Raw genomic sequence first — 15,573 nt, 5'->3', positions numbered from 1 at the left:
GGGATTTCAAGCTTGGTCAGATGATTCTCAGCCTCTTCGTCTCAACCTTTCTCCTGTCCTTTCAGGGTGTCTGTCCTGGCTGCAAGCCACAGAGAATGGATAGCCTCATCTCCTGGAACTACTGCTTCCTACACCACATCCACTGCTCAGAAAATCTGTTTTGTCCAGTTTTCTCTGCTTCCTCCTTAATTTCTCCCTTATCTCTGCTGGATGATGGTGCCACTAATTGTCTTTGTATTATTCCCAGTTTATTACACACTGTTTATTCCTATTTGGCTCAGTAGGAAGATTTGCAAGTGGAAACAGTTGGGCCCCACCTGTTGTATTCCTTATTTGTATTTTACTTGTAGAAATACGCATACGGTTGCTTAGTCTCCAAAACTGGAAACCCATTGAGCTGAAATTGTCTGAAAGCCCTTACCCTCAGCAGATTCCCCACATGGTTATCCTCCCCTGCAGCACACTGAGGCTTTTTTTTCACTTTGTTCTTGCTATTTTTTGAGAATAAATGTATGAATCATTAAAGTAGGAAGTATTTGTTGCAGAACTGAAAGCAACAGTTACACAATATTAAAGATTATCTTTGTTTAACAAAATGGCTCCCAGTGATCCCCTGCATGTGGTTCAAGGATCTTGCCTACCATAAAAGGTCTTAAACTACTGCTGGTGGTTCCAGAAAGTTACTAAGCTAACCTCAGGTTTCTGTTGCTGTGCTCCAGGGAAAGGCAAGTCCAGTATTGCACTGGTGGTTTTTTTTGTTTTTGTTTTTTTTAGTTATCAATGCTCAGGGACCAAGAAAGTTTGGAGCCACCAGTTGAGATTATTAGTGTAGACCTGGTCCAGGTCAACAGACTAGGCAGTTGACATAAAGATATTTTTTATTGATTCTAAGTGGGTGACCTTGTTTTTCTTTTACTAGAGAACAAAAAGTGTTTGTTAGCTAATTTTAAAATTGTATTTAAAATAAAAAGCTCTAATGTGTCCTTTAAAAAGAAATATTAACTTATTTACTAACAACTACTATTTCACAACATGATTTCTTTCAGATGGATGGATGGAAGCCCTGTGAACTATGTTGCTTGGGCACCAAATGAACCCAATTTTGCAAATGATGATGAAAACTGTGTGGTCATGTATGCCCAAACAGGTGGATACTATAACAACATTCTATCTACATGGTGTGATATAGGCTTGGGAGGCCGTGTGTGCACTACTGGGTAATAATGAGCAAAGTGATGACAGATAGAGGGTTTAAAAAGCTTAGGCAATAAATCATGTTGTCTTCTTTCATTTATGCCCTTTTAAAAAATTCGACTCTGTGTAATTACACATGATGGATTACATCTGCAATTTGATTCCTAGCTTTGTCAAAAATTTTCAACATGAACAAATCAGTTAAGTGTCAAACCATCTGCGGGTAGAGTCAATATTATTTTCTGCTCTAACTCCATTTTATTACTATTTCTCTAAGACATCCACTATCTGTTATCATTTGTGCAGTTCCTAACAATATAGGGTTTGGACATGACTGTGATTATTACTATGCAATCCTATACAGTATTTTAATGAAAAAAAAAAAGAGTGCAAGTATGCAAGTATTTTTTAATACAGGCAGATGGGAAGGATAATTATGCTAATTCTCACCAAGCACTTACTCTCCTTTGGTGCAATTCACCTTTCCTACTTTTAATCATTTGTAGTCTCCACATCTATAGCTGGGATAATCTTCCCAGGCTCTCTTAATGGTCAGTGGAAGGACATAGACACCTTTTGCAGAGTAGATGCTATGTCCTGTTTTAGATATCTTCTTTAAGACAAGAAGAATTATGTCCGTAACTTCATTGAACTGTAATGACAAGATCTCCATTGAACATCAGGTGTGATTATCTCTGCTGTAGATATCTACATAGGAAATATCTACAATTAATAAGGTGAATGCCTTTTTTCTCTCCATTCCTGATCTGTAAAATGGGGCTGGAGATGGTAATGTTATATTTTTACATCACACTCCCATGTGGAGAATAGGTACATGGAAGATTTAAAACTGGGAGAAGCTCAGGTAGTATGGTAACAAAGAGCAAGTACCTTATATAGAGAGACTGAATTTACAGAGAGTGGGTAAATTAAGTAGTTGAACTAAAACTCCCCTTTGGCAATGCCAAGGCTTTTCAATATTGAAATATTTCTCTTCTCAGACAAAATATTTCATATTTTGAATGTTGCTGGAAACCTGAATGTTTATTAGGAGCATATACATAAAAATAACTCATTATTTCTGGGGGAGAAGGGAGAGAAATACAAATACTGCAATCAGTTCTACTTCCTATAATAGATTTTTCTTATAGGAAAGGACATTTGCATCCTAATCTCAGTTTGATTTTTGTTTTTCTTTTATTCTGATTTCCCTTCAGGTACATGGAATGATCTCAGCTGCAGCAGTGTTGAGTCGTTCATCTGTGAAAGGCTCAACAATACTGTTCGTCCAACCATTGTTCCCACTTCACCACCACCAGAGGGTGGTTGTCCAGAAGATTGGGTCCTGTTTAATAACAAGGTGCAGTATGAAAGGCCAGTATATTATATTTTAAAAAGAACAGAATAAAAAACATTGTTGGTTCAGTTTTTCACAGTTGTAGCAGGGATTTGGATTATCACAAAATATGTTCTGACTGGGTATATTAAAGAATCTGAAAATAAACCTCCCTGAAATAGAAATGTTAACCTATATTGGGACCACAGCAGTTATAGGAGAGGTTATGAGCCACACAAGAGTTAAGCTTCATCTTATATTTATGCTATTATTTGGTGTTGCCCAAAATGGTTGAGCAACTTGAGACACAGCTTGAGAGCTGTAGTATGTTTTCTGTCACTGTGCTGAGCTCATCTGGCTGTCACAGGTCCCTTGGACACTTCTTCATCCCGTGGTTGCTATGCTACTGGCTCTTAAGCCACTGAGGCACCTTCTGTTGAGCAAACTTTTAGTTTCTCTACATAACCAAACACTTGTTAAGGTTTTTAAGTAATCCAGTTATAAGCATTGCCACACTTTATTGTATAAGATCACTCTTAGTCAGCCTTCTCAAAAGACAACATTTCAGGATAAGAGAGTATATGTATTTGAAAAGCATAGATTTTCCTCAATAAAATAAAGTTATAAAACAAGTGTGCAGTGCTAAGAATACAGCTAGCAATAAAGATAATCCTTATCTACTTCATTTGTCTCATCTAGCTCCATCTCTCTTTCTTTTGGCTAAGTCTAAATATGATTTCAGTTTGACAGAGCTCCTTTGTTTAAGGTGCCTGGCTGCTATCTTCTCTTTCTTCCCCTCTCTCTCAGTTATGGGGAAAAGAGGCACAAACTCAGAGTTTGTTCCCTTTTATGGTGCTCTCTAAAGCTAAAATGTCTCTCTCTTCCTTCTCCTGAAAGAGGAGCTCCTGGAGTCTCCTTCCTTGACTCCTCTCTGAGTATTTAGACACCACTTCTGACTGTCATGAAGATACCTTTCCTTTGCTGACCTTTTTTCCCCAGGTTGCCAAATTAACTTTTCTGTTGTATAATTTCAACAGCAAATTCCTGTTTTTATGTTGCTTGACTCTGACAGTGCTGTCTAACAACACCTTGATTAAACCTCATAAATCATATTACGAGAAATGGTAAATTCAGTTTTCTTACTAGTGTCAGAATCATTCTCTTTCTGTGGTTATCCTATGAAAACCAAGCATGGTATCACAAACAGGGCAACTGGAAACTGAGATGTTTAGCTGCAATAACATGTCTTATCCTTGTTGCACCTCGTTTGTTTTCTGAGGTCTTGTGCATTTCTCACACAGAAATGCTGAGGAACCATTGCTTTAGATTCATTTCCACTGAAGCTGTTAGACTGACATGTTCCTTCTTTTAAGTGTATGCTAAAATGTGAGGGTTTATACTAGTTTCCTAGGATATATCTTTTCTTTCATAAAGACATTTTCAAGCCAGAAAAGACTGTTAGATCAGCTGATCTCCCCTTTTGTTTAAAATCTCCAGTTTATCTTGGTTGTTACGAACTGAAAAGTTATCACCAGAACCTCTGAAAAGCTGTCTAATTACAGCCTTGGCACACTTCTGTTCTTCAGTGTTTCAGAATGTTTGGCCTTAATGAAAATGATACACTGACATGGCACGCCGCCCGGAACAATTGTAGACATTTCAGAGGAAACCTGGCTACTATATCAAAAAAGGAAACACAAGGTATAATGTACAAATTTTTTCCTACTAGATGAGGCATCAAGTAATTCCTGTGAAACAGGTTAAAACAAATGCTTCTGCAGTATATGTAATTATTTATGCCATAGTAATATCAAGTTATGTTGAATGAGCAAATTTTAAGTTTGAAAAAAAATATTTGCAGAGATATTAGTGTCTTGATTATTTTTTAAGATCATAGCTTTGGGGCTAATATTAGGACTGACATAAGAATTGTTGCTCTTCAGATATTAAGATTTTATACTGGGCCTTATCCTCTAATAAATGTCCCTATATTATTTTTTAAGTTTAAGCGCACAAATAAAATAACACACCACAGGAGTAAATTACTGTAGAACAGAATAAACAGAATAAATTACTGTACAGCTCGCTGCTGATTCAAATGCTGTGGGTGTCAGTGGAGGACGTACCCTCAGGCAGCAGATGGTCCTAATTCCAAAGTCCCAACTTCCCCCTTTTTTCCTTACTCTACTAGACTTGAGCCTGCTGGTCTTGCTGTTCAGCATGTTACAGTTTTTTACTGAGGCCTCATGCTTGCTCAGGAAATGTAACGCCTCAGGACTCCTGAGGACTCTGTGGACCATCATCTGGCTTGTTCCATCAGAGCTTAAGTTTTCTGCTTTTTCTCCACAGCAGAGGAAAGACAGTCTTTTACTGGAAAGTCGAGCTAGGCAAGAGCGAAGAAAAAAAGTATTTGGCCTTCCACCAAGCTGAGGTCTCAGTAACATACACACTTGGTTCTTACATAGTCTTATTTGTATTATGTCTCTTTAGAAACGAAGTTATTAACTCTGTTTAGCAAAGAAGTTACTAAAGAAGAAAATGAAATGCACGGTCTGTAGAACTCATTTTCTATGTGCCAAGTCGCAGTGTACTGAGGCTGTTAATCTATGTGTGTAATACCATCAAAACCATTTTATGTGCTTCCTTAGATGATCAACAACACAGAAGAGTGTGCACACAAATTCCTTAAAAAGATCTAGAGAGCCATTTTATGTTAAAATTTTAAGTTTAAAACTTGCCCATGCTTGAATTAGTAAATATTTTTTCTGATTTTAATATCTGAGGAATATCTATTCTTTTTATTTTATCATGAGATTAACACCTTATTAAAAAAAAAAAAGAGCAAAATAAAATGTACTGTCCTTGTTTCAGGTACCCTAGAATCTGCTGTTTGGGGATAGATGCATTTAGTTTTCCTCCTTGTATAAATTTTCTTTTTTCTTTTAGCTTTCCTCATGTCCCTCTTAAAAGATGCTGCAACTGATGCCTGGATTGGACTCAATGACATAAATCGGGAGCACTCATACTTATGGACCGATGGAAGCCCGGTTCACTACACAAATTGGGCAAAAGGCTCCCCAAGTTATTATAGTAAGGTAAACATTAATTTCTGGTTATCATTTAATCATCATAGCTTTGGTAGATGAATTAAAATGCATGTAGCCACAACTGTATTTTCTATAAGGTTTCCTTTATGAAGTTTTTTATTGATCTTGTTGCTTTTGAAAGCACAGTAATCAYGTTGCAGATCTACCTTCAAGCATTTTTTTTCAAATTCTGTGTTTTGTCATGATTCAGTATGAATCCAGACAGATGGTTGGTTGGAAGCATTGTGCAAAACTCAGACTAGTGAGCAATTTCCTCCGCTTTACCATGACTCAAGAGAGTCAAGAGACTCAAACCATATATGACAGTAACTGTATGATTTTGGGACACAGTGAATGYTATTTAGAATTGATGAAAATATTTGTAGAACTGTGTATATTTATATTTCTTGGCTCTGAACTTATTAAGGTAAATGAATTGAATTATACCACCAGAAGAAGGAGAATCTGGATCCTCCTTTCATATTTTTATCTTTTCCCTCTATGCCATCTATCAAATCTTCCTTGTGAAATATCTCTTCTGCATGCTTTAAAAATTTTATCACTATTATGCCAATTTATATTTAATTGCCAAACAAAATTGAATGTTGTTCAATAGTTTTAAAATGGCTAATGTAGAATACTGGTTGATAGCACCACTCCTGTACATCTGTTTAACTATCCTTGAGAAGTTGTGTTGAAGGGAGACATACTCACAGCTTGATACTGAATAATAAGTTGGTTTTAAATGTTGTTGCTATTTAGAAAATGCCTTAATATACTTTCATCCTACTGAAACAGGAAATAATTCTGTAAGGTCCAACCTCAACTGTCATCTAGGCTAGACCTGGTTTTGGGGATCTCCAACACTTCCCCATTTCAYGCATGCTTTCTGTAGGAGCCTGTGCCCATTTCCTAACATGAGGAGCTCATGTACACCCTCCTTCACTTACAGCCAAGACCTGGGCTACTGCCTTTGAGAAATTTCGGAGATATGATTAGGTTATGTTGATATGAGGGATGGAGAGCTGCTGCCTCCAGCCACAGACAGCTCAGCAGCAGCTTCTCATGCTGGGGAAGGCAAAGCATGAGGGTAAAGGACCCAAATCAAGGTGGAAGTGGTTGTGGGGGGTGAAGGGAGGGGGCCTACCAGATGTCATTTCTGATCTCTACCCCTATGCTGCTTAACTGTGGTGGCAACTTTGGTTCCTGATGCTGGACTGGGGCAGGAAGAGGATTTTAGCTCTTTAGGCAATCATCTTCAGTGCTGATGAATGCTTCCCCATGACCTCCAGGAAAACAGCAACTAAACTGCAATGTGCTGTGGGTCAGACCTAGCACATGCATGTATACACGCATGCACACATGCACGTACAAGCAGAGATGTGCATGTGTACATGGTCCCAGATGCTTGTTTTGTGCTGTACTTTGCAACTTCCTCTGTGCCAGTACAAACTCTTCTAGGGYTGAGTTGTAAATGGTTATAGTCATATTACTGCTTGTGACCATTGCTTGTATGAGTTCATATATATGATCTTCATTTATTCATTTATGCATGTCTGTGTGTGATAGGTGAGTCCGTATATCAAGCAGGAATAGGAATGTTTCTTATTAATTTACATCTTTTTTTGTTAATCTCATTTCCCTTCTAGGATGACTGTGTCTTTATGATGAAGAACCCTACTGAACAGGCAGGGAAATGGAAAGATGAAGAATGTAAAACAAGCAAAAGCTATATATGCCAGAAAAATACTGGTGAGTTCTCTTTCACCAGCTTCTAGTACAGCTGATGATTTGTTGTGGTTATGTCACACTGGTGTTAAAAGTGACTTTCTCATATTCAACCCTATTTTTAGTGAAATTAATTTGATAGTATCATGTGCACTAAGGAACATTTTAACAAGATGAACATGCACTTTATTTTCTGGAGAAAAGCTCTTAATCATTCCTATTTTAAGGACCAGACCAGTAAATTAAAAAACAAAATCTATGGATCACCATGTATTGTACTATTTTTGGTGTTTAGGAAGGAAAGAGATGTATCAGGAAAATATTTTGTCTTTACATGGACAAATTCTTCAAAATAGAACTTTTACTGTTATACTTAAAAGTGTTGCAACTTTTGCTTTGGAAAACTGCCCTGTTTGATTTCGATTACAGTCTTAGACAATTTCTTCAGCAGCAGTTATATCCCTCTCCTTGTTCACAGTGTGCCATTTTTACCCTCAGCTACTTATCTTACCCCATTTCTTGTTAGTAATTCAACTAATGCTAATATATCATGGAAGATATATTAGGGACCAGGCTCTTTTCAGTGGTGCCCAGCAACAGGACGCGAGGCAACGGGCACAAACTGAAACACAGACACTTCCATCTGAACATGAGGAAAAACTTTTTCACTGTGAGGGTGACAGAGCACTGGAACAGGTTGCCCAGAGAGGTTGTGGAGTCTCCTTCTCTGGAGATATTCAAAACACGCCTGGATGCAACCCTGTGCAACGTGTTCTAGGTGACCCTGCTTGAGCAGGGAGGTTGGACTAGATAATCTCCACAGGTCCCTTCCAACCTCAACCATTCTGTGATTCTGTGAAGAAGTGTGGGGGACTGTTCCCTTTAATGCCCTACACAGTTATGTTATACTTTGGGAATGCCTAGCGCGTACAGGCATGTCCCTGGAGGCGCTGTAGGTACTTATGGTAAAAGGCTATCAAAGATCATTCTGACAAAGATTAGAAATTTTTTTCCACAGAATATGGAACCATGACTTTCACCACTGTAGTGATAGTTCTGACACATCTTAATTTGTTATTGCAGCCTCTCAATTACTTGACTACACTAGTACAGTAGATCCTCTTTCGGTGATATGTCTATCCAGTATAAAGCATGTGGCTTTTSTTTGTTTGTTACAGACCCTAAATTGCATAATTCCCAACCCACAATTCCGGTCTTTGGCTTTAATAATTATGGTGATGACCGCTATGCAATCTTCAACAACAAAATGAACTGGGAAGAAGCACAAAAGAACTGCAAAGACCAATTTGCAGAACTTGCCAGCATTTTGGATCCTTACGTTGATTCTTACCTGTGGTTGCAAATGTTACACCATGGGGAGCCTGTATGGATTGGTCTTAACAGCAACACGGTAAGACCATCAAATACTTGTGCCAGTCATACCTGTACTCTAGATCAGAATAGATCTTCCATATTTGTTGGTCAGAGGTTAACAGGATCCAGTACTGAGGGCACTGTTTGCTCCTACATGAGTGCTATGAATCAGATCTGTGAATGAGCTACAGGCATCAAAGTCTTGCCGAGGTACCTAACTACCCTTGCCTTCAGGGGTTTTAAACTTCTAAACATCTGGCCATAGTATAAGAAAGAACTCTACAGCCCCTATTTCAAAGGATGTACCTGCAGTAAATAGTGGCTTCAGTGGTGAAAGCGGCTAAGAAGTTTCCAGTTCCTACGCTGTGGTTTGCCACACACTCATGTGCTAGTACAGTTAATTCAGAGGACACACTGAACACAGGCCACAGAAATAACTGTTTCTTCTTGAGATTATTTTTACTCATATTGTTTCTATTTACTTCCTACAAGTGCTTGAACTGGAACAATTGGGGAAGTGGCAAGGTGCAGCACAGAGGCAGGAAGAGGCATCTGGGAATGGGAATATCTTAGACTGGTAGAAAAATTGGTAAAAATTGTAGACAGCCTCAGTTAGTGAAGAGTGGAAAGCCCTTAAATGGGCACATGGGGAAGCATATATAAAAGGCATATGAAAAAGACATGAAAGAAGATGATGCAGTTGGATATCTGTGGAAATAGACCTGAGAGAAAACCAAAAAGCAGAGGTAGCGCTGGAGCCTGGTGGGAAGTGGGAATGAGAGAGGGCACGGATGCTGAGGAGAGAGGAACTGGAGCTGAAGTGAGAGGCGGCACAAGGAAACCTGGATTAGATGGAAGCTGGGAATAAACCTGCTGAAGGACTTCAAAGGAAAAATGATTGTTAAACTGGTACAAAGAACTGAATGGGAGCCTACATCCAAAGATTGAAAGAAGAAGGGGTCAGGTTGCACAGGACAGACAGGGTGAGAAGAGGAAGTTGTGTCTGTGTCTGTTGTTGATCATCCTCTGCAAATCATGGTGAAATACACTGAAAAATTATGTATGCTCAGCCTGTCTCTTGTAAGAGTCACATCCTTATAAGGGATAGAAACCTATTACAAGTGCTGTGTTCGCATGAGTGAGTGGCAGAGGTCCGTAGTATGTGCCTAAGGGTTCTAGYCCTGAAAATTATGGTCAATATTCCTCTTTAGTGGAACTTCTACTTTTTTTTTTTTTTTTTGCTTTCTAAATACATAGAGAAGCCTCTGTAAAGGGAACACTAACATTAGTTTCTCTGCAATCTTTATTTGATCCCTTTGTGCATATGTGTGGACCCCTGTCATAAAATCTTCAGTTCCATATCCACATTTGTACCACAAGGCCTTCTCCCCATTTACTGCAAAGATTGATGATGTGAATTTAATAATGATGGTTGCATACTGAATGAACGTCTGTAGGATCACTGCCTCATCTGCTGTATAGAGACTGAAAGTCGGACCAGACTGCTAGGTATTCATGACAGAAAACTAGTTAATCTTGCCCAAGAAGCTGTGGTTCTGCCATTTCTTTCTTTTAATCCAGTTCTTGTATGTGAAATAATCTTTATTGTCATTTGCTTTTAGAGTCATGGCCATTACCTATGGTCAGATAGAAGGAGAAGCAGGTATCAAAACTGGGCCCGTGGAGAACCAAATAAGAACACAGCCTGTGTCTATTTAGATCTGGATGGTTTCTGGAAGACAGCATCTTGCAATGAAACGTTTTTCTCTCTCTGTAAACAATCTGATGGTAGGTTGTGAATGGAACAAGTGTCATTAGGGAGCCTGGAATTTATATTTGTGGCTTTATTTCAATTTAGCCATTGCACATATGTAAAGATTGTGATAGACAGTGTGGGTCTTGTGATAAACTATTGCTTTAGTTCAGGAAGAATTCCCAGATCCAGTCTGTTTTACCTGAGTGATTTCCAAAGTTTTGTACATTACATTTCATTTCACAGGCCAGTCAATATATGCATGTCATAAAGTTAACTGCAACATTTCATGCTACAAGCAATTGATCTTTATTTGTACTTGTTTGTCAGAAATTGCAGAACTGGTCCTCTTTAGCCTAGCTAAAGACAGTTGCAGTTAAACTGCTGTAAATCTCCTTTAGCAGATTGGAGATTCAACCTCCACCAGGGTAGTTTATCATTAGTTTACCAACATTAATTTAATGTTTTATCATTATTTACACTATTACATTACATTACATTTATTTATCTATTTTATATTACATTACATTATTATCTCAGGTCTATGGGATGTTCTTTCTATTGGAATCATTGTCACATTGGTAGGGGCTACTTCTGGCACATGCTTCCCTTGACCTTTAAGACCCCATTGAAATCTGTGTCTCTCTAACAGAGTTAATCCCTAGTGAACCACCGCAACTTCCTGGAAAATGTCCTGAACCAAAGCGTGGTAGAGCTTGGATTCCTTTCCGTGGTCATTGCTACTATGTTCACACCACTTCTGAAGAAAGCTGGCCTGATGCTTCCATGACGTGTCTTCAGATGGGTGAGTGTCAGTTTTTATTAAGAGATTTCAAAAACTGTTCATGTCCAAAATAAAGATCCGGGTTGCAATCTAAATCTCATTGTTGTTTTACTTTTCCGTCTTTCCACCATTTCTAGTAAAAACTTAAGAATGTCAGAGATACATAGGCCAAGGGATTAATTCTTTGTGGATTGCCCATTAACACTTTAGGTGGCCTGAAAGCCCCTGCTTGCCTCTCTGAATCTCCTCCTGTTACAACTTATGTCTCTCCACTCACTCCACCGTTCTTTTGCTTTTCCTGTTCACTTTATCCCATCACTTTGATGGCTCTTCTGCTTTTTGTCTTTTCTTCCTCACCAGAAATTCTTAGCTCTGTCCATAGAGGGTCTGTGTTCTTAGYGTCAGTTTGGTGGAGTCTTTATCAGGTTAAAGTCAGGTCATACAAAGTAGAAGTATATAAATACATGCTGAACCTAGGGATCAATCAAATCCTGTGAATTTGGTGCTGAAGTCTGTAAACTTCTTTTATCATTTTTTTCTTTTTTTAAATCCAGAACTAAGAAATAATATATAGATGTGTGTATGTGTATCAATTATAAGCTACAACTAATTTAAAATTATTATCAAGCTTTTTAATAATATGATAAAGCTGATCATCATGAAACATGGCATGATTGCTGAGTGAGATAAATAATTTCTAATGGAAAATCTTTCTGAAATTATATTTAATATTTAATTGATATTTTAGGTGCTTCTCTGGTTTCCATAGAAGATTCAGCTGAAATGAACTTCCTCTTACTTTACTTGTCTTCAATTGCAAGTGACTTCAGAAAGTTTTGGATAGGATTGTTCAAAAATATTGATGGTAATTATTTCACATTGCATCTTGAGATAAAAATACCCAGAAGTAAACAGAGGGAAATCAACCGTTTATATATTAAATAATTAATAGATTTTTCTGCTAAAATACTTAAAAACATAAGCCATCAAGAGGTCTACATTTTTTGTATCTTTACTGTAATTAGAATATATTTCAATCTGAAAAAGGTTCCACCTTAGATCTGCAATAGTTGATTAAATGTTTCCTGTCACATTTTTATGCCAATTGTTGGATATTTAACTGCTGTTAGCCTTTTAAGAAAAATATTGTCTTGCAATTAAAAGCTCAGGAAGCCTTAAACTGAAATTTATTTCTAAACAACACAGAAGAATAGCAATTTATATTAATGGCCTAGCAACATTTCTTAATCTCATTTTTCAGTTTTCTTCCCTAAATTTTCCATGAATTTCATTCATCTATTGGTGGAATATTTTATCCAAATTATGTCAGCTTTTTACTTGTACTTGTGGTTCAAAATTTCCAGTGAAAAATATTGATGTTACTTATTGATATTACTTATTACATATTGATATTACATTTGACACATTCCCATCTGAACATCTCTGACTGTTAAAGAGTGAGAACTGAGTCCTCTGTTATGCTAATGTGCTAATTTAATCAAATAATAAATTCCAAGCCCAGATATAGTAGTGTCTGGTAGACAGAAAATGATTCCCCACTTCATCCACTCAGTAGTTAATACTTTTGATTTTAGGGGAATGGACATGGACAGACAGCAGTGCAGTAGATTTTGTCAACTGGGAGAAAGGAGAACCTACAGCATTTTATGAGGAACACTGTGTTGATATGGATGTTTCAAATGGAGTTTGGAGGAACTATTACTGCTCTGTTGATCACAATTTTATTTGCAAAATCCCAAAGGGTAAGTTCTGCATTCTGTGCACTGGGTTATTTTAGAAGTAATGGTTAATATACCCAGTGCTTATGCTTATGCACTGGGTACTCTTTACATATTAATGCTTATGCATGTGTTCCCTACTTGCATCAAAGCCAAGAGTAACTCTTCCTAAGGACAATGAAAAATAATGTTGGAGAAGAACCTGAAGGTCACTGCTTCCTCTTCTCAGTGCAAAAACATTTATTTCTTGGCACCTGCCTGTACCCCTGGGGCAGCAGAGAACATATCGCTTGGTGAGGGTGTAGGGGAAACCTGAGAGGCATTACGGTTAGGCTGCAAGTGGCAGCAGGTGATGAGCAGATGACCGAACCAGTGCTGAGAGGAAAGGCACACTCCTGATAGCTGAACCAAAAGGGAGCAGTGGAAAGTTATTGAGCTCCTGGAAAGGAATACAGGTGCTGTTGGTGGGATCAGGAGGAGTGTCACATGCCTGGGACCTGCTGGATGGCCAAGCAGAAAGTACAAGATGAAGGTGGGCCCAGTTTGTTTCTCACAGTCTTACTGACATAGGCACATAGGGAGACCTGCAAGGACTAGCAAACAGCCTAGTACATTTGATTTTTAATGTTTATTTATGGCCCTGTATTTTTTTTGTGTTGATCCATGAGAAATCCGAATATGTTACAGACTGGGGTAAAGTCCACTGTGTGCACACAGCAGTGCTGTGTAAGATGTGAGGTATGTAACTCTGCACACATATAGCTAGCGTGAGTCACCCTGCGCACATGGAGTCTCCAGTGTTTGCACAGATCAACTGGGAGACAGCTTGAGATTTGTAACATCCGCCCTGGGCAAACAGATCCACTGCACAACTATAACAGATGAAATGCGGAAGCAATTAAAACTCCTGCTTTTGGATCTCCAGAGGTTGGAAGGTTGGCAAACAAGTCGTCCACGTGCTCTGTAGGGCTGCCCTGCCAGTCCTGTGAGCAATTGACTAGATTGCACTCCCCGAGCAATGGAGGGAGGAAAAGGAAGTTGCCTAAAAATAGCACTTAAATGCTTTCAAGTACAAAAGTGCTTTTCACTTTTGCAAGTGTAAAAAATTGAATTTCTCAGTGTGAAGGCTAGATACCATGGAAGTGTGAAAACTTCTAATGTCTGTCTTCCGCTACCAAAAAAAGAAGTGCCCAAAGCAATTAACAATGAGACAAAAACTTTTTTTTTTTTTTTAAGAAACATTTTAGCAAGCATATTTGATTGATTTAGCCTGAATTGTCAGGAAAAGTATTTTCACATATTTTTCATCTCCATTATTTAAAATACCATAGGAACACAAAATAAAAGTTATGTATGCAATATTATTTACTCTTTGATTGGTTGCTCACAAACTCTATATAATATATATATTTTTTATTTTAAAGTTACTGCAGTTGAACCAACCCATGATTCATCAATCCATAAAGGTAGGTTTGCTTCTTATAAGCACATTAAATAGAAATTTCTATAACTTATAGGTATTTATTATTTACTAATAAAATTGTCTCCAGGTAAGTTTCAGTTAAATTTAACTCAAGCTTTTATTTTAAATTTCTTTAAATGGAGAACTCCTCTCTCAAACTGGTTGCCTTACTGAATTAAGATATTTTTGTTGTTTTCTGAATGAACTGTGGTGAATATAATGCTCCTTTTAAGAGGAACATTGAAGAGACCAAGTCCAATTTTGCATCATCCATCCAGAACTCGCACCAATTTTAATTGCTGTTATCATTGTTCAGTATTTTTACAGTCAAACCAGTTAGTTTACTTAGGGAAATGTTTATTGTATACAATAGCACTCTTTGGCCATTTGCGGTAACTTTTTTTTTCTTTTTAATTTTCACAGTATCAGAAAATGAAGCTACTTCTGCATCTGCGCATGGATTCGGTGGGATGATTGTTGTACTGATTTTTCTTCTTCTAACAGGAAGTGGCCTTACAGTCTATTTTTTCTATAAAAAAAGACGTGATCAGCAAACAATCACAGCCAGTTTTAACAATACCGTGTATTGTGGTGATGCTGAACCTGGAACTCATGAGTCAAACTGTCTTGTGACCAACATTGAACAAAATGAACATGCAACAGTTTAATGAGCAAAGTAAACTTGTGCCTGATTTTGAAAGAAATTAAAGCACAGGAATACAAGAATTTTTAAGGCAAAGTGGTTTTCTCCTATGGAAATTCTAGTCTGTTTTGCAAGGGGTGCTTCTTGTTTTATGTACTAGCAGGAAGAAGTAATCTTGCAAGCTCTGAATCTGCTCACAGACAGTAGTACCTGGAAGGACTGTTGAGTGTATACTTAAACCTGGAACTACACTGCATAAGTGAACATTCAGACAATTCCAGCCTCTACATGGGAACAGCATCACCTTTTGGCCAAGGAGAACTGTGCTCATTACAGGTAACCGTGAGAATAAGCTCCTTAGTCTGCTCCAAAAAACCACATCCCTGTATGTAGGAATCCTGAAAATGTCATGCCCCGAGCTCTAGCACAGACTGTCAGAGCTGTGCAGGCTGGACAGGATCTCTGGAGCTCACC

The 15,573-nt window shown here is 38.0% G+C and overlaps 1 protein-coding gene across 1 annotated transcript in view; it reads left to right on the top strand.

Annotated features, from left to right (window-relative positions):
• The window catches only part of LOC112969087 (macrophage mannose receptor 1-like), a 31,945-nt gene extending 16,763 nt beyond the window's left edge, over positions 1–15,182 (top strand). The window contains exons 19-30 of the mRNA XM_026071961.1: positions 1,047–1,147; positions 2,412–2,554; positions 4,117–4,231; positions 5,477–5,625; positions 7,266–7,368; positions 8,523–8,755; positions 10,341–10,506; positions 11,124–11,276; positions 12,004–12,120; positions 12,851–13,018; positions 14,419–14,460; positions 14,880–15,182. Of these exons, the coding sequence (XP_025927746.1) occupies positions 1,047–1,147; positions 2,412–2,554; positions 4,117–4,231; positions 5,477–5,625; positions 7,266–7,368; positions 8,523–8,755; positions 10,341–10,506; positions 11,124–11,276; positions 12,004–12,120; positions 12,851–13,018; positions 14,419–14,460; positions 14,880–15,124 (1,735 nt within the window). The 3' untranslated portion in view covers positions 15,125–15,182. The remainder of the gene's footprint in view (positions 1–1,046; positions 1,148–2,411; positions 2,555–4,116; positions 4,232–5,476; positions 5,626–7,265; positions 7,369–8,522; positions 8,756–10,340; positions 10,507–11,123; positions 11,277–12,003; positions 12,121–12,850; positions 13,019–14,418; positions 14,461–14,879) is intronic.
• The last annotated feature ends 391 nt before the right edge of the window (positions 15,183–15,573 follow it).

The sequence above is a fragment of the Apteryx rowi genome, unplaced genomic scaffold (genome assembly GCF_003343035.1).
Source record: "Apteryx rowi isolate R43461 unplaced genomic scaffold, aptRow1 scaffold_333, whole genome shotgun sequence".
Classification (NCBI taxonomy): domain Eukaryota; kingdom Metazoa; phylum Chordata; class Aves; order Apterygiformes; family Apterygidae; genus Apteryx; species Apteryx rowi.
The sequence above is the reverse complement of the archived record's forward strand: the minus strand, read 5'-3'. Positions and strand labels throughout refer to the sequence as shown.